The sequence below is a fragment of the Engraulis encrasicolus genome, chromosome 11 (assembly GCF_034702125.1).
Source record: "Engraulis encrasicolus isolate BLACKSEA-1 chromosome 11, IST_EnEncr_1.0, whole genome shotgun sequence".
NCBI classification, from domain to species: Eukaryota; Metazoa; Chordata; class Actinopteri; order Clupeiformes; family Engraulidae; genus Engraulis; species Engraulis encrasicolus.
The window spans coordinates 56,116,398-56,136,022 of NC_085867.1; the positions used below are offsets into that span (position 1 = coordinate 56,116,398).

The 19,625-nt window shown below is 42.9% G+C and overlaps 1 protein-coding gene across 1 annotated transcript; it reads right to left on the bottom strand.

Moving 5' to 3' along the window:
• Positions 1-6,853: 6,853 nt before the first annotated feature.
• LOC134459119 (RING finger protein 222-like) lies at positions 6,854-8,504 on the bottom strand. Its single transcript, XM_063211446.1, has 2 exons — positions 8,307-8,504; positions 6,854-8,023 (listed from the first exon to the last, which is right to left on the bottom strand). Exons 1-2 carry the CDS (start codon positions 8,390-8,392, stop codon positions 7,291-7,293), a joined length of 819 nt encoding a protein of 272 aa, XP_063067516.1. The 5' UTR covers positions 8,393-8,504; the 3' UTR covers positions 6,854-7,290.
• Positions 8,505-19,625: the final 11,121 nt, after the last annotated feature.

Sequence of the window (19,625 nt, forward strand, 5' to 3'; positions counted from 1 at the left end):
CAGCCAGCCGCCCTGCACACATCTAAAAACGCGGCACCTCTAAAGAGAGCCCAGGATGTATAAACAGCTCTTGTAGTGCGCCCTGATCTGAGCAGGGGGATGAAACCCCTTGGACTCATATACTAGCGCAATGGCTTGAACCAGTAATTTAGACAGCCTCTGTTTCGACAACGCAAGCCCTTTGGAGGGATTGGCAAAGCACACAAACAATCAGTCTTTCTAAAAGAGTGAGTCGTGTCCATGTAAATATGTAAAGCGTGCACAGGGCACAAGGTGTGCTGGCGCCTCTGCTCCACGGAAGTGAAAGGAGGAGTGCAGAAAGCCTGAAGCTCTACAGGCTCACAACTAAAACCATTCTAAATTTTAGAGATGAACGCCGGGTTCACCTTCAGAGTAACACGCGTATTGCCCTCCGCAAACTGAACTCGGGCAGGATTGACCGATAAGGCATGTAGTTCACTCACGCGTTTCATCGTCGAGGATAAGGGCAGTCTTAATGGAGAGGATGCGTAAATCCACCTCTTGAAGGAGGATTGGTACACAGCCAATGAGATATCACACAGGGGTATCGTCTGTCGTGATAGGCGTCTAGCGCCTTTCATAAACCGCCACACTAGTGGGTGACTTCCCAGAGTCTTAGAACCAAAACCCACATGGCACGCCGAAATCGCGGCAAAGTAAACTTTGATGGTAGAAAAGGCCTTGCCTGTCTCCAACTGCTCTTGTAGAAAAAACAATACTGAGGGCACTGAGCACTGGAAAGCTACCTCGCTGTGTTGGTCACACCAGCGTTTGAAGACAGCCCATTTCAGGTCATACAGAGACCTGGTGGAATCAGCTCTAGCTCCCTGGATTGCCCTGATGACATTATCCGGAGGTCCGGTAGCATTCTGGTTCGTGAGTTCCCTTGCAAAGCCCATGGAAGCATGGGGTCCCAGGGCTGGAGGGGCAACCCCCCCCCATTTCCTAAGGAAGAACAACGTCATCCCGTCGTGAGAGAGGAGAACAGGGCAGAACCGGCGAAAGTGTCCTAGGCGCATTGTACGGTACATTTGGAGACTCCACGCGCGCCCTTGGCGCATTACGCGGAACAGTCGGAGACTCCAAGCACTCAGCGTCTGGAGAAAAAGTGTGTTTCCGTGCCAAGAGCAGAGACCTGCGGTAAGGTTGCGAGAGCACCTGGCTTGCTGGGGAAGTGGTGCTCCCCCTCACGCAGTGGGGAAGTGATGCTTCTTAGCTGTAAAATAGACTCCCCCGAGGGGGTCTCCAATATGGAAACACGTTGCCAGCAGTCGGCTGTGGTGGATAACAATGACTGAGAGGGAACTGGTTGAGCACTCTAAACTCAAGTTGTTAGGAGCATTCGTAGTGTAAGGTACGAGGAGCAATACTGAAATGCCGGGAGAACCGTCATGGTGCACCTTAACGGCATCAAGTCAAGTCAAGTCAAGTAGGTGAATTGAATGAGATATCTCACGCTCACAAATAGTAAAATCTGAGCCACAACAGTCTGCAGGCTCAAGGTCAAATTGGGACAAATGTGCCCACGGGATAAGTAGTGGCCCACAGTGAATAACAGCACTGCGGTCCTCCCGGAAAGGTAGGAATGGGGAGTCATTCTTTTTGTTTTGTTGTCCTTACAGTCTGTGTTCCCAATTTCCGAATCGCAATGCTGCTCTCTCTGTCCTCTGGATGACACCACCAATAATTCCCGTGTTGGTCAACTGCTTTTAAAGCAAGCATGTGCAGTCGGTTGCTCGCAGTGACGAGACTTCTTGACGGCCTCCACCCACACTGAGGATTCTCTCCTTGCGTTGCCCATTACGGAGGACGGGACCAGCCGGTGACTCAATGATGGCTCTCCCAAGCCGTGGCTGGAGCTCAGCTAGGGTCGGGGTCCAGGTGAAACTGACGAACCCTCAGCTCGGTGGGCTGAGGCTGGGATACGGCAGCTTGGGTCGGGGGGCTCTCGGGGCTGCTGCAGCCTTGAAGGCAGGAGCGCCTCTTCCTTGTATTGGCTCCTTATAGCTGCGAATAATCCTGTGAGGGACAGTGGCAAGTCCATAATCGTTGTTTTCTCGTGCTCATAGAGGGCGGTAAGGTTCAGCCACAGGGCTCTTGCTCCGATGACCGCCAGGCCAAGGACTTCAATTGGTGGCTTCACGGATTTCCTCCCATTCTTCCTCTTCTGGTTCACCTCTAGCCATACGTTCAGCCATGTCGTCTTGAAGGGCTGACAGGTAGGCGAGGTGGACAGTAGAGCTGATGCATTCACCGGCCTGCACATTTGGGCGGCTGATCGGTACAACTTCTCCCACAGTGAGAGTGTGCGTCGATCTGCTTTCTCTGGGAGCCTCGGTGCAACGGAGGGCAGACCCAGACTGCTGGGTTGGGGGGCCAGGTAATGGATGAGGTCCATGTCAGGCATCTTGTCCCATCCTTCATCCATGTTCAGGGTGTCCAACATGACGAACCCTGGAGTGGGTGAGTGCGCCGAGTAGGGGCGGTCCCATGTCTTGGACACGTGACCTACCACCTCTTGGAATAGCGGGAGCGGTTTTCGGTTGGTGGGTCGACAGGGAAGAGGCCTCCCGTCGAGCCATGCCCTGGGTCGAATCGGTGTCGGTTCTGGCTAGGGTACATCCAGCCTCACAGCTGCCCTCTCGCAGATCTCATAGAACCGGTCCGTGGAACCGGATCCTCGTGCATGGTGAATGACTCAGGTGCCGGACGAGTCTCAAGAGGCGAGGGACCCCTGTCGCTAGCCACGGTGCTCTCCTCTTCCTCTAGCTCGGAAACCAAGTAAGCAGTGGCGGCTGGCGGGAGGTCTGTCACCTTGCTGTGGGGCGTCGTCGAGCGGGAAAAGCTTGGAGAGGTCCGACAAGCCGAGAGCCCTTTATTCTGTACATCTGGTGCCCCCTTGTCGACCTCGTCGTACCAGCCTTTGGCGTATGCGGCTATTATGCGGCTCAGCTGCATGCAGGCTAGCTATAAAGGTAAGTTAACACACTAGCAAGACTTGGCAGGCTTAGCGACTAGTCAGTGACTCAGCAGTTACACAGTTTAAAAACAAAAGTTCTTCAAGTTCTTCTGAGGATGCACACACTGTCTCCATCGTTGCTTTTTGCGCCATTGTGTAGCAACATGCGTGGAACAACCGGAATTGTTATTAAAATGGAATTAACATGGTCATTGAATGAAGTTAAATGTAATTTTTTCACTTTTTTCAGAGTTGAAGTTGAATTACGAATTGGGAAGTGTTTACATAATGATTTCAAAGTGGAATTAATTTTTATTCGAAAGTAAATTGAGTTAATTCGGAATTAAACATCCCATGTGTTAGGGTTTTGGACTATTTGTGTCTTCTGTGTTGGACTTTTCTGTTATGTTTCCTGTGCTTTTAGTTCCTAGTGTCCTGTTGCTGGTGTTTGCCTAATGTTCTCTGTGCCTTTGTTTACTTCCTGTCTCACTCCTTGTTTTGCTAAGTCCATGTGCTTTTGTTTGCTTCCTGGTTTTCCTGTCATGTGTCTGACCCGCCCCTCGTTTGCTCCACCTGTTCCTAGTCATTGAGTTCATTGTGTTCCCTGTTTAGGTTTCTAGTCTCTAGTCTCCAGTGTTTTCACCTGTCTCTAGTCTCCTGATTATTGTTTCCCCATGTTGTATTGTCTGGTAGTTTAGCTGTAGCTCGTTATTCCTTTCCGTTTCTAGTTTGTGATTATTGTACCCACTCGTGTCTCTGCTCTCCCCTCGTTCTCAGTCATTGATTTCACCTGTGTGTCGTTCCTTGGTCTTGTTCTCTTGTGTCTTGTATCATCGTCACCTGTGCCTGTGTCCTATGTAATTAGTTCTGGTTAGAGTTTTGATTAGTTCCCTGTGTTTTGTTAATTGTTCCCTGTGTATTTAAGTCCTACTGTTTCTCGTGCTCCTTGCTGCGTCATTGTCGATCTAAGTGTAACCCTGTGTTCTGCTGAGTGTAAACCCGTAAGTGTCTTCAGCTTTCTGTGTTCAGTTTTCCCCCTCGTGGGTATTTTTGTTTGTAGATTGCAGCGTGTCTGCATTTTGTGTTTTATAGTGCTGCACTTGGGCTCCAACCCTGAAAAACCTGACACCATGTAAACGACACCACTTAGAGCCAGAGGGACGTAAGTGGCATTTTTGACAAAAATGAGTTCTATATATCAAATTAAAGGTCTTGATGAGCTCTATCTAACTGTGAAATACATATCAGAACTCAACCTATATTGAATAAAACAACAAAACAACAAAGACCTAACACAGAAGTGGCCATCGGTGTTGGAGGCAAAAGGGCGTATCTCCATTCACTCCAATGGCTTAGATAGGCTCAGAAGGCCTATGCTACTGTAAAGTGCATACAAACTATATAATTGAAATTGAACTGCTTGTAAGTAGAGTAAATGTTACACTGTTCAAGTGTTTGAAATTAAAAAACATGAATATGAAGTAATAAATGAGATTGGAACACTAAATGGATGCGAAAACAGGGGTGAGCATTGAATTGTGTACTTGTATAGGATGGAAATGGCCAGGGTACATTGCATTTACACTAAATTGAGAAGTGGAGGTACTGACACATCAGAATGTCTTTGTTGTATACAGTATTTGAAATAAAAGGAAGAAATCATGACTTATTCATCACATTGTTTTTAACCAAGAATGAGCAGATACGTCCTTTTCCCTCTCTTCACATTCAAAATGTTTGGTGCCCAAAAGGCAAATCATGCATTTTTCAGTATTTTTAGCAATTTTCAAGATTTTATAATATGTTCAGTATGTCAATATGACATCATATTTTTAATTAATGACTGCCTCATTTAAGTATGTGACTATGATGTTGTGGTTAAAGGTAAATAAATATAGTTGATTAAATAGTGGTCAAAATTTTGTTTTGGCTCTCCTGTAAAGTTGGTCAAATGCCACTTACGCCCCTCTGGCTCCAAACCCTCGCTATGTTCCCAGCATGGCATATTCTTTCTCTCTAGATGGTTTCATTTCATACTTCATTGTCTTAATTCAAATCATTTTGGTTTATGCACATTTTCTGCGATATTTACAGTAGCTCAGTTATCAACCAAAATTGGAACCAAGGAACCAAAAATAAATAAAAACAAAATCATAACAAAGCATTCTAAATCTCTATCAAATTCTTCAAAAGAATGCCTTTTTGACACTGCTGAAGCAAAAAAAAAGGGGGCATTGAATGAAAGTTATGGAATCAGCACTGTCAAGCAATGGTGAGTGGGGTCATAATGCGTGCTGTATTTTGTACTTTGCCATCCACTCTTTAGAGTAGAGAGAGTATAGTTTAATGGCTGACTGGAAGTGTTCACACTGCTTCGTGATGTGTATAGCACAGGTGTTTGGACAGCCACCTCTTCAACACAAAATGCATTGTTTGTATCTTCAGTGTCACTGGTAAGAATGGCACGTTTGAAAAATTTAGACTCTAAAGGAATTGCTTCTGTGTCAAAGCAAGCAAATAATAATGCAAACAGCACACAGCCTAAAACATGCTATATCAATGCAGGCATTACATAACATCCTCCCAGCCCAGAACTTTCTATCACTATAAAACAAAGAGTTAAGAATCAAGTCATATCAATGAGCACTAAGGAAATGTGTAGCCATTCACCGGAAGAGCACTCTCAAATGCTCACTTTAAATAAAGCTCTCTCTCACACGCGCGCACACACACACACACACACACACACACACACACACACACACACACACACACACACACACACACACACACACACACACACACACACACACACACACACACACACACACACACACACACACACAGATATACAAGCAGGTCACAGATACACACAAAATATGCCTAAGGGCAATGATTATTGACGTACACTGCAGCTCAGTGTACAACAACAGTGTTGGCTTGCTAGAATAAAATGAAATAAAGTACCCTATTGGAGGTGATTTTAAATGTGGATGGAGATGTTGAGGTTTAAGTAAGTCACCTTGCAGGCATGCAGAATGCACAGCTCATCCTACATCTGCTACTTTAGACGCCCCCTAGAAGTACAGTCGTGTCAGACAATACTGTGTGTCTGACTGAGGGGGAAGGGAAATATTTCTGTAACATAGGGAATAAAAGCACGGTTGAGAGCATTTGCCAGGGCTCTCTCTCTCTATCTGTGTGTGTGTGTGGGCTGCTGCTGCCTGTCTTTCATGTTTTAGAGTATGAAGTGAGCATACATTATTGATGCTCTGCTCCAGCCATGCCATCACTATCTTCAGCATCATCACCACAAACACAGCCAAGATTCCCATGCCATCACACAGTGTGGTCCAGCTGATAACCTTCTTATTTTACATTATTGAGAGAAAGGAAAACAATGATATACATTTAAAAAAAACAAATCTGAGATTGCACTGGGGGCATGAGTATGTTGTTGTTTTGTAGCCAACTCAAACGGAAGTGGAAAATTAACAGCTAAATGCTCAAGCAAAGGCAAACTGATTCAAAGGACAGTTGCTCTATTTTTTCCCCTTTTTGTCGAGCTCAAGGCTGCGTCATCCAAACAGAAATAGCTGGATAATTTCTTAAGGTTGCTCTGGATATTTTTAAAGCTGCAACAACCCTGCTTCAAACTAGGCCAAAAGCATCCATGCATCTGAAGACATACTCTACACACAATGCAGCATGAGAAGGAGACTGCAATGATTGCAGCAAAATGACGACTGAAAAGACTGTTCCGATGTTTTAATGGACCTTGTCATGTAAAAGGGCATATTTACATTTGCATATTTACATGTATGAAAAGTTTTTTAAAAATATGAAAAAAAACCTCAGAAATTGGTTAAAAAAAAAAAAAAGATTGCTTTTGTGAACGGGAAGCATACATTCTAGAATTGAACCACTGAAAAAAATAACACTTTCCTTGAACTCTAAAAAAAGCTGAAAACTCGTCATAAGAACACGGTTGTTACATTCTATCTGAAAGTGAAGTGAAAGCCCAACTGGGAAACTCCCATGTGCACTCCACAGCACACAAGTGAAAACTGCATACTGCACACAACAAAATTGCATGTATGCGCATCACTCGTGCAAGGGGGAAGCCCCCAATGGTGCCCGAAAGGGAGCAGTGCGGCAGGATGGTACCATGCTCAGGGTACCTCAATCATGGAGGAAGACGGGGTAGAGCAGTGGTTAATTACTCTCCCCACCAATCTGGCAAGTCAGGAGTCGAACCGGCAACCTTTGGGCAACAAGTCTGACGCCCTAACCGTTTACCCATGACTGTCCTATCTACCGATGAGTGTGAAGAGTAGCACGAGCATGACAACCGGGATGAAGACTAGCAAGAGGAGGCCGACCTCCGCCATGCCAAGTGTCAGCAGCAGTGTCACATAGCAGCAGCGGCAATGGCGCGACTGCCTCAAGACCTGTGACAGCCAGCGGGGGCGATGGCAGCAACCGCACACCACCTCGGACTCGGCCAGCTCGTGCAACTGCTGCTCAAGAGGTGCACACTCACAGCAACCCGGAGGGCCGGGTGCCTGCTGCCGCAAGGCCATCAAGGGAGACAGTGAATCACAAACGGGGTCCGAGGAATTACATTGTAAACCAGGGTTCGAGGGATTTGTGCTCATAGTCACAACAAGCCCTTGATTGGACAGGGCCTCCTCTTGCATTTGGCGGATCTCCCAGTGGAGTAGCGGGGTCCTTTGACGACAGAGAGGGCACTGGATGCGACTGGGGTCATTGGATCGGCCCAGCATCTTGGAAAGGCAGCCTTCACAGAGCATGTGGTCGCAGTTGAGCAGAGCAGCACGGGGCGTGCCCAAACGCCCGTACAACTCACTACACACTGGACACTCATCTGTCTCCGCATTATAGTCATCACAGCTGCCCACTGGACTCTCGCACGTGTGAGGGGTGAGATACGCAGGGCACTGCTGCGGTCCATCTGCCAGGTTAATCGCTGACTCCACTGACATGGCATGCTCTGTGGAGACGAGTGGCCCCAAAAGTACACTGTGAAAAAATTATATCAGTGATAAGTCATGATATAGTTAAGTAATTCTGCTATAAAACTGTAAAAAAAAACATCATGGTTTAACTTTAAATCAGTTAACCAGCTGCCTCAGAATTCAAAATTACAGGTAGTTTAAATCTTTATTATAAGTTATGGGAAGCTTTGAATTGAAGCAACACAATGCTTCAATTCAATGCTTCACACAACTTACAAAACTTGGAATTCTGAGGCAGCTGGTATTTTTACAGCCTAGACTCGCCCCTGACTAAGCGATGTACTAACTGTGAGCTTCCGTCGTCCACATGTCCCAGTTTTGCTGTCAAAAGAGGACACTCCGGGTCCAGGCCAGATACAACTTCTTGCCACATGCGTCCACATTCCTGGGTGCCCCTTTTGGGCCTGCTATTCAGGTCAGGTTGACTTCCTCTGAAGGACAATGGCGGGGCATTGCAGCAGTCTGTCGGGCATTTGGCAGTGAAAAGGGCCTCAGAACCAGAAGGCCCCACAGTGGCAGCCGCCCCTCCTCCGCTTGGATCGTCCATCTCTCGTCCACTTGCGTCAAGGTCACTCCTACAAACACTAATTTCTCGTGTCGAACAAATAAAGCTCTGCTCCTGCAGGGAAAAAAATAAATCTCACCTAACCAGGAGACTTCCGCACAACCACAGGCACCTCCTGTGTTTGTGATAGTCTGGACACTTTTGCACTCGTGCTTGGGCAAAGCAATGCGCTTTTAATTAAAACACGTCTCAAATGTAATGAAGCAGACGAACTGGTGGGGGTGCGATGGAAAGGCAGACAGCCTCCACTTATCTGCCAGAAGGAGGGGCCTCACTCATTAAAAACCTCCAACTGGCACCCACTCTCACACACGCACACACTCCCTGGTTCTCACAGAGATAAGATGTGATAAGCCCTTGGTTCTGTTTCATATGGCTAAAAGGTTGGCAGCTTGTTTTTCACAATATTTCAACCATACTGTTACATACTGTGGGCAGGTAGTTCACGGCACATTTTTGGTATGGGATGGGATATTTTATTCTTAAAATATAACACAGACTTGACCATATGTACAGAATAATTACGAGGCAATTATCATAGTGATAACAATATTGATTTGTCATCTGTATGGTTTCTGGTTCAATGAGAAATGCTTTATGAGAGCAGCACATATGATGTCTTAAAATAAACAAGCCCTTTCAACAGTCCAATCAAGTGCTATTAAGCTTACAGTACATCGTCATGCATGTTGCTGGAGAAAATCTGAACAAAGTATGCCGTAGGCCTAATGGCTCAATTTTTTAAAACTTGGTAGTGGCAAACACCGGCCTTCGCCTCGGAAAAGTGCAATAAAATGGTACTTGAACAAACTCGGAGCAGTTCAGCATACTCCGAGTTCATTAAACATGAGTGTTTTCTGACATTTGTGTTGTCCCCAACTGTTGCAACAGAACACATTCACAATGGATGTCCAGAGAAAGAACTCGGGTTTACCAACAACCAAGTTTCAAAAGAATGAGCCATAAGTCAGGGGTGTCGAACTCAAATTGACTGAGGGCCAAAATCAAAATCTGTAACAAAGTCGCAGGTCGAACTCAATTTTATTTTTAAAAACTGACTAAAATCGTATGTGCATGCCCTTAATACTCAGCTTACAGAAAGATCACACACTCTTTCCCATCATATGGTAGTTCAAATGTGCTTGCACATATTGTGTTGCATATGAGTGGGAGCAGTTTCATTGTTTCAAAATGTCATGTTCAAGTCTTGTTATGCTCTGCATTAATGGTGTATGTGGTTCAACTGTAATAAACATTTGAAATGATCTTGCAGGCCGAAGGAAATGAATGAGTTTGACATCCCTGGCCCGAGTGATCTGACAGCTGCAAACAGGCATATGGATTACAGCATAATGCACTTATTTCAGAGAGAATGTATAGCTGCATATGTTTTTTTTTACATCTTACACACCCCTTGCAATCCTTTCACAATAACTTCTATGAGAATCAAACAAGACGTACAACATTTCATAGCATATGCATCATTCATGACACATGAATTCACCATCATCATTCAATAGGAAAATACATAGATACACACAACTTACTTTTGAAACAAAATCATGACCATCTTATGACAATGTAGATCAAACATTATGATAAATAAAACATCTTGAAGAAGTGTCAACAAAGGTTTCATTTTTGTCTTTTCACTCCATGGCTTTCTCCTATATTTAGGCTTTTGTTGTTGGGCTGACCTGGCTTGCTGGAAAATCATTAACCAACATCGGACTTTGCCACTTAAAAAGCAGTGCTTCACAGGACGGAGGTTGCATCTTAGAACTGAGAAGTGACATGAGTATAACAATCTGGACAGTAAATATATTTCTAATAATCCCAACCGTACTAATGTATCAAAGCATGGAGGTGTCAATAACTTTTGGATGGAATAAATTATTTCCATACCAACTCCCACCACCAACAACCCAGGAGAACGCACTGCACAGCACAGAGCATGTGCTACGAAGTCAGATATTTTAGCGGCCTACTCTCGTTTGAATGCAACAGGATACCCATAGGAAAAGGATATATAAAAACCTACGATGCAATACAAATCTTATGTATGGAAAAAATAAGAACCTCATTTATAGTATGTGAGTAAGCAACATGCACATCCCATGCCTATATGGTGAAGTTCATGGAATGTGCATGTGTGCCCTACTTCCTGCATGTAGTACAGTATATGAGGAAAATGAGAAATGGACTGTGTATCCTTATATGAATCACTCTGTAAGATCTGTATAGATCTTCTTGGTGTCGCCGGATTTGGATGTAGATGAGTTGCAGGCTCAAGACAAATGATAAGTGACCTAGGTCTTCAAAAGCAGGGCATTTCAAACAAAGACCAAAGTCACAAAGTTTGGTTGTTTAATTTTTGTTTTGGATTTCCTATTTTGGAACATATTTGGAACATATTTTAGGATATAGCAAGAAAACAGAAACAATCAAAATAATAATTTCCCAATTGTCAAACAATTACCATTATGTAATTATATTCTGATTGTTAGTTAGCCTTTTTGAGATTTTGCAAACCTTTCCTCCAAGAGGTATTTGGTCCAATTCCTCATAGACTTTGCTAATATGTAACCTGGAATTCAATTAAAGTACTGCCTTTACAGTAGCACTGTCAGGAAACTGCACTACAGTTAATGGAATCTGCTTTTATCAACCACATCACAAACTCCAGATAAGTGCAATGCACACACTCTCCAGTGGCTGGAAAACAAACAGAACATGTGACTAGCTCGGGAAGGACAAACACACGTAGTGAGGTTACAGCAAGCAGGCTGGCTGGCTGACTTAGCTCTGGGAATGGGAACAAAAGGCTACTGGATATAGGCCAGACATCAGATAATGCTGTTTAAAGCAACACTCCACCATTTGTGGAAATATCCTCATATTCCACCCCTCCTTAAAGGTGCCCTGTGTGGGATGATGGCCAGAGGTTCAGCAACTATGGTGCTCATTGAAACTATGCTGCCTATTTGCCTGCTAAATTTAATATTTTCATGAATATGTACTAAATAATTAACTCATATTTACTAGTATGACCAAAGTATAGTAAGTTTTGCGGCTACGAATATCTATGCAGAATATCCACTGTTTAATGTATGAAAAGTGCAATTTTCCCAGTCATAATGAATACTTAGAATTTGATGGTGTTGCTCAGTATATGAACAAATACATTTGTGAATAGGTAGCATGATCTCTGGAAATAAACTGCTCAAAATTATTACACAGTTCACCTAACAATTTACTTTGACTTTCTCCTGTTCATCCAGCTGTTCTCTGAGTAAATATTAGAGTACTTGTAGCTCCAAAACTAGCATGGATCATTGAAACAATTTGGACTAACTAGGACAAAATCACTTTACAGTAAGTAGAAAAAGTAAAAAATACAATAAAATTAATAAAATTAACAAAATATAACAATAGCAATAATAGTAGGCCTACATACCGTAATTAAAAAGTAAAACACACACACAAAAATTACAAATCACAAAACCATTCCCTGCTGCTGTTCAGTTTCTGCTGCAAGAGCTCAGAAAATAACCGTTGTGTGCAAAGTCAGTCAACACATGTGCCCATGTTCTTAAGGCTGGCAAAAAGGTTGAGGTATTCTAGACATTTAGAGCTGGATCTAGACATTCAGATGTCTTCTATTGCTTCTAAAGCTGTCCAACTTTTGTCAAACAGTATATGTCAAACAGTATTTAAAGCAAGTCTGTTTGTCACACGCACTTCAGCAAGGACCCCACTGTACTCAAAACAACCACCAGCCATCTTCTCCAGCGCTATGCACTGTCCAAGGGGAAGCTGGGGCATAATAGATGATTGATGCTAGCAATGGCTTTGCAGAATAACGTGTATAATCACAAGCTACATCATTGTGGAAAAACAATCTGATGCCAAATCAATGCAGGGTTAGGAATCAAAGTAATGTTTTTTTTTTCTGGTGTGTAATCTGTAAAGTAAATAAGAGATAAATAATGACCAAAATAGCATAACGTATTTTGGACTTACTACACCACATTGTCATTAGCATACCATTGTGATTCTATAAGTAAACATCTCCTGGTCTCGGGGTGATGTTCATGGAAATGAGATTGATTGTCTTCGGTTCTATTCAGCTTTCCACAGAATGTCCGAAAAAATGGATCTGAGCACATCCAATGTGCTGTTTATCCCTCAGACTGCTAGGTTCCACACCTACGGAGGTAAAGGAAGACATATTAACTTAATTTTAATCTGTTAAGGTATAGCCCCTGCTATAAATTAGCTGCTAAAAGAATGTCAATGGCCAAGTCTTCATGTATTATGAAAGTCTGTGTGTAGCGTTGCAATAGTGTATTACTAGTGAAGTCTTCGGCTGGAGGAAAAACATTCTACACATGAGGCTACAGACTCAACTCTGTGGTGAAGCTAGTGTTTGGAATAGCGGGTAACACTTTACTTGACGCCAGCATCATACATATGACATAACAGTGTCATAACAATAACAGTGACGTAAAGCAGTTATGCACGTGTCATAAACATGATGTCAATGTCATAAACATTTTCTGACTGTTGTCATTCAGTGACATTCGGTTATGGTTAGGCAGAAGTGGTGTCAACGATAATCGATTCGGTGATGCAATGCAATGTGGGGCATAGACAATTCAATTCAATGCGGCAAGTTCCAGAATCGATGCGGCAATTTTTTTAAGCTTCAATTACTACAATTAGCTACGATTACTTCCGTGGATATTTCAGGAGCAAAGGAGTGTTAAATTAAATAAAAGCACTTCAAAGCATTGAAAACTGCAAGACTGATACAGAAAACAGCCAATAAAATGTTGCTCAGTATCTGACTACTTGTATTGCCTTATCATGACTGATGAAACATTTGCTTTGCTTTCAGTAGAAATGTAATGCAGTGTTTCCCATACATTGAGGAAACTATGGCGCACCGCCATAGTTTAAATTTGGCCGCCATAGTTTCTGAAAATGAAAAAAAATATATATATATTTTTTTACACTTTTTTTTTTTTTTTAAGATTTCCGTTTTTTAAAAAAACGATTTGAAAAACGATTTCCTTCGCATTTTCCTCCTGGAGTAAATACATAGAGAAAACCATGAGTGCATGAAAGACAAAGGGATCAAACGCCTAGTCAAGTTGTTGTAGTTAACTTGGGTTTGGGAGCAATAGAAAGGGACAGTTGGGATGAGTTTAGTGACACTCCCCAGGCTTTACAGTTTTACAGGTTTACAGGTTCTACAGTTGTATGATAATGAGTTAGGCGACAGGCCTTCATTGACACAACAGAGGAGACATCGGGCTGCATATAGAAATGAATGTGCAATTGATGTGAATATAGAAATAAATATGTTGTTCAGCCCTTTTACTGGGAGGAATTTTGAAAAACTGGCCCTGTGACCAGCACCCCTCATGTAGAATGCAGGCGTGTGTGAGGCATAGCCTACTCTCTTAGACCCTTTTTGTATGTGCGTTAATAATTCCACAGTGCTCCTAAGTTCTTATCTCGGCTCCTATTTTGATATTGTTTTTTTTCATTGCATAGACCCCTGCATGAGGGACGAATGAAAAGTGTGTGTTGCAAACAGAAATGATTCACTGTACTGCAGTTTTTATATAAATGACAATGTACTACTATACATGTCATGGGTAAAATCTTATTCTCAAATCATACATGGATGGAATGTAGGCCTATAGTTTCTCCATGCGCCAATGTCATACTTTACTCATTGTTTCGCCGTTTTGCGTTTATGCCGCGTAAATTTCTATGTCGTCCCCCCCCCCAAAAAAAATGGCCCGCGTGAAAAGCCCCCCCCCCCCCCCCCCCCCGACAAAAAAAAAAATCCAGAGTGCCCCCATAGTTTCCAAAATTTCTGTGGGAAACACTGTAATGTATTGTAATGCATCATAGAATTTAATTTAATCGAATGAAATCGAATGGAATCGCTACCTCCCGCATCGTAATCGAATCGAATCGTGAGGGCAGTGTCAATGCACACCACTAAAAGACAGCCCAAACTTTTCATGACCATAAAACGTTTATGACACTGACATCATCTCGTCCTTGACTGACACTGTTATGTCACGTGTATGATCCTGTTGTAAAGTAAAGTAAAGTAAAGTAAGTAAAGTGGAGTGTCAATGTTTTGTAAGGAAGAACGGTGTTCATTATTCTTGATTCTAATGCACGTGCTGTCCCACACGCCTATTGCAATGGCGACTGAAGGGTAGGCTAAATGAAAGAGATAACAAAATCAGCAAATCCAAACCTCAGGACAGGCATGGCCCCCAGTGTAGCATTGTGCTAACCAGGATCCTGTTTCTTGAAATTGTCGTTGCTAAGCAGTAAGCAATTATGTAGGTTGCCAATGGGAAACTGCATTTCAACCAACTAAAGAACTAAAGAAACTTTAGAATTTCTCACATTGTATGGTCTGATCTTCACCGGAATCGCATGAATGAACAAAGGGTGTCTGCTTTATCTAATACCACCCAAACAACTGAATGTTATCATATGTTTAGTAGCTATAAGATGTTAACATTCACAGGACAGCAAGGCATAAGTACATCCTTGCATTCAATAGGTGTTGACCCTCCTTTAGTTAACCTTAAACAGATGTTGACCATCCTTAGCTAACCTTAACCAGATGTCTCCTGAAGATGCAGATCAAGATGGGTAAAATAATCAGGATGAATCTTGCCTCCCTCTTCTTCACAAATGTCTTCAACAAGGTTTCTTGGATGCCTGGAGTGAATAGCTTTCTTGAGGTCAGGCCAGTTGTTTCAGGGCATTGACTGGACTATTCCAGAATGTGTGTTTTATTGTTATGAAGCCATCCTAAAGTCGATTTGCTTATAAATGTGGGTTGTTGTCCTGTTTCAGCACCCATCCTCTTGTGGGCTTCAATTGTGTGACAGACTATCTCATGTTTTTTTCTGTAAAATACCTATAAAATATACTCACAAGTTAATTTTTCCACTGATGATAGCAAACTGACCAGGGCCTGAAGCACCAAGGTAGTCCCATACAATGATGCTCCTGCCACCATACTTGACAGTGGACATGGGGTTTTGGTCAAGGTGTGGTTATCCAATTTTCCTCCAAACATGACATTGTGTCTTCCCCCTAACATCAGACAATGCCTTTTCAAGTCTTAATTCTTAACTGGTGCACATTTTCCACTGGACAGGGCAGCTTTATGCAACACCTGAGCAATTGACTTTGAAATCCCTCAAACTGTGCAATAGTCTTGGTCCAGGTAGACAGACAAATGCTGAGGCACTCAATGTAATTTTTTTTAAACTTTTTTTATTTGGCTACAAAAAAGTAAAAATTGTAACCTTGAGTGCCTCAGCATTTGTCTACCTGGACCAAGTTTGAGAGCCCCTACACTGATGAGCACTAAAGGAAAAAGGTGAAGACCCAGAAGCACTCCAATTACCTGTTTGTGTTTGTATAAAAGTCTCGCTTGTCTGAACTTCTTTATTTGCTTTGGAGGAGTGTTTAGCCGTTTACTTATGCCTCCCTCTCTTGAGAATGTTTACATCTTATGGTCAAGAAAAATATGATAATGGAAAAAGTAGAAGTCCGCACACCGTAGCTCTGCTTTGAAGATTATTTAGGTCATACAACGTTTCGACCCAACAGGGTATTCATTAGTCTTCATCATCCACTATCAGATGTGGCTTTGTCCTGCACCTGGCCTCAGAGAGGTGGGATGTGCATATTCTTACTCTTATGACAATAAAAATATGTAAACATGTACATTTCAAAGGGTGTAAAAACATTATCCTACAACTGTAACTTGCTTACTTAGATAACAACAACGCTGCTGAGAAATGCACCACTGCTTTGTTTTTTTGTAGCCTAACGAATGTTGCTAATAACGCAAATAATCTGGTTGGTACTTGGTACCAATGCAATGGCAATTGTAATGTAATGAGCCCGTATAGCTTATGCAGACTGTTGCAAAAAAAGAGGATTTTGTTTCCTTAGTTGTAATGTCAACAGTTACCTTTGTAGTTGCTCATCTAGCAGCAAAATGTTACTTGTTAACTTTTGAGCAATCCATTGGGAACAGCAAAAGCTTTCATTTCCCCGGAAACAGTAACATGGGGTTTTTTGTCTGCTGAAATAGTGATTGCTGTTTCAGAATTTTAATTTCAGTGTTGACTTCTGCACTTTATATCAAACTTAAGTACTGGGAGAGTGGCACACATTTACAGAAGAGAAGGCAAAATCATGTAAATGAAAACGGAAGTGAAACTGAACTGAAATGACGACGTAATGATTTGCTGTGTAAGACCATTTGCAATACATTCATGTCTTTCACTTAAGTATCTAACACTGTGCTGTCTGGTTCTCAATTTTGATTGGCTGATAGCCGTTGTAAATCGGGCATAAACACACACCCTTCCAAAAGAAGATTATATGCGCCTCCAAGTTAGACGAGGTGCATCTAAGTTGGTCATTCGGGCGCAGGAATGGAATGTCAAGAAACGTTATATTGTAAAAACAAACAATAGGTACATGTAGGACATGTCAAGTATGTCAGATGTTGGCAAATTCGTTTGTAATATTTTATTTTATTTTATTTGGGTCTTTTTCGACTTTATTTGATAGGACAGTGTGAGATGTGGACAGGAAGCGAATTGGCAGAGAGACGGGGAAGGGTCAACAAAGGACCCGGGATTCAAAACCAGGTCAGCCGCATGGCAGGCGAGTGCCCTCCCGATTGGTCACAGCAGGGCCTCGTTTGTAATTTTGATGTGTTGGGTGGGTGGGCTGACCATTAATGAATGGTCGTAGTGCTCCGAAAAGGCCGTCCAAGTAGATTTGGATACGATAGGAAAGGCGGATTTTAATGCTGCCCTTAGGCAGTTTTATGTACGGTTTGAGCAGCTACCTGTATGTCGGCTTAAGGTCATCCATGAATAGATATACAGTATCAACAGCCAGCCTCTTTCCAAATTATGGTGTTTAATCAAAGACAAAGAATTTACAACAAGTAATCATGTTTTCTTGGGCGTCATTAAGAAGCTGCGTCGCCAAGGACTAGAGAAAAGCATCCACCATCCACCAGTCTGAAGGAGGCAGACTTCTTAGCCATCAAAACATCTGAAGCACTGGACCCAAAGACTCCAGCCGGACTTGAATAAGGTCTGGTTTGATGTGCAGCTTCACATGGGATGGAGGGCTAACGAGGGTAATAGGTACTGAAACCAGAGTCGTTCAAAATATGCGTGGACGACAACCTAATAGAAGCAGTTGGAAGGAGTGATGGAGGGGGTGAGAGGGGTCCTCTGTGATCATTTCAGCTTTCCTGATCACTGCACCAATGTACAGCTCAGATAGGGAGGTTTGAGGTGAGCCAGTAATTTTGATGGCTTGGTTCACTATTCGTGAAAGTTTATTCTTTTGTCTAATGCCAATTAAGTTGTTCCAGGAGGAAAGGTAAGGACTGATTCTATGAGAAAACTAGGGTCAGAATGTCCTTGCTGACTTGGAATGTCCTGAGTTTCCTAAGTAGGTGAAGGTGTTGCTGCGCTTTTTAAAAAATTGAGTCCACGTGCCGTGAGAAGGACAAGGAGAACTACAAGGACCACGGCAAACGAAATAAGCAGAGGTTAAGGGGTTTCATGTACGAGCAACCTGCTGATCCCCAGTGCCCTGTTGTCTCTTTGGAGAAATACCTGTCCCTGCTGCCACCCGATCCACCAGCCTTCTGCATCCACCCAAAGCGGGGAGATTACAAAGGCAGCAATGTTTGGCAAGCACTCCAAATTTTGTTACACACATGCACACACATGCACCCACACACACACAAACTTTGCATTGACAAGTTACAAACCTAAAGTGACAATACAGTGGCCCTCATTTATCAAACTTGCGTAGAAACCATTGCAGAAATGAGCGTAGATCTGGTCGTACGACGAGGCTCACGTGAGATTTACTAAACATGTGTACCTCTCCAATCTCATCGTAAGAGCGAGCGGCTGTTGATAAATCCAGCGTCTGAAAACCATCGTAATTAGAATAATCACACCTTCTCTAAACCGACGGGAAGGAGACCGCACCCCTGAGTTTGCGACATGGAGAGACGCAAACCGGCCAAAACATTCATGTTTCTGGTTGATTGACAGCTTGAAATTAGGCTTTACGCGAGGTAGACAACAAAATAACACGTGGAAATAATCAACAGCAGAAGTCAACAGTGTTTCGGTTCTCAATATGGAAGGGGTAGAGATTGATTTCCAAATAATGATGGTTGGCCTACAATGAAATGTTTGATTGACTACAGTAGACATAATGAAGATATTTTTATGAATATTATTGAAATATTTAAATATATGAAAATTAAATATATGATGATATTTTGTAAACGAGGTCAAGAAAAGGGTCCTACGTGAAACTGGCCAACAAACAGTGCCCAAACAATTGGTTGGGGAAGGAGAGTTTTACATGTCCAGTGCGCTGTCCTTCTCGCGCTCATGTGCGCCCTGCTTCTCTCCTGCGCTCCAGTCCTTCGACCGGATAGCCCTTTTACCACCTATGGACGACTATAAAGTGTTATCGGACACACACGTGTCAGGTGTAGCCTATATTCGGATAGTAGTTGTGAGCGATCAAACGTCGAAACTCAACCGGGAGATTATTAGGCTACTGTCTGTAGGCTTTTGATTGATGTGCGCATGAACTCCCAGCTGTTAAAAAGAAGGGACGTCGGTCATTGATCCCACAACTGAAGGCACATTCCAATACGCGGCTGTATATTGCACAAATATTCACACACCACCTCAAATCACAAATTAGAAGTCTCGCAGTTGTTTCTATGCCAAATTACCGCATCGCTCCCAGGAAGGGTGCATCAATTCAAACAGGCCACATATTTATGATAATGAGCTACAACTGCCGCTCAAGTTGGTGATCATAGTCATCTCAAGTCCAACTTGAAAACGGCGTACACCGTCTGAGAGCAGTCGTAGGATTTCATCTTTCCTGCGCTTACGATGAGATTTGATAA

What these genes read in the sequence shown, in the direction of transcription:
- LOC134459119 (XM_063211446.1), bottom strand. Translation starts at nt 8,392, where the DNA reads ATGTGGCAAGAAGTTGTATCTGGCCTGGACCCGGAGTGTCCTCTTTTG. An exon ending in GTGGACGACGGAAGCTCACA is followed by an intron (nt 8,024 to 8,306) that starts GTTAGTACATCG and finishes ATTTTTTCACAG; the next exon opens with TGTACTTTTGGGGCCACTCG.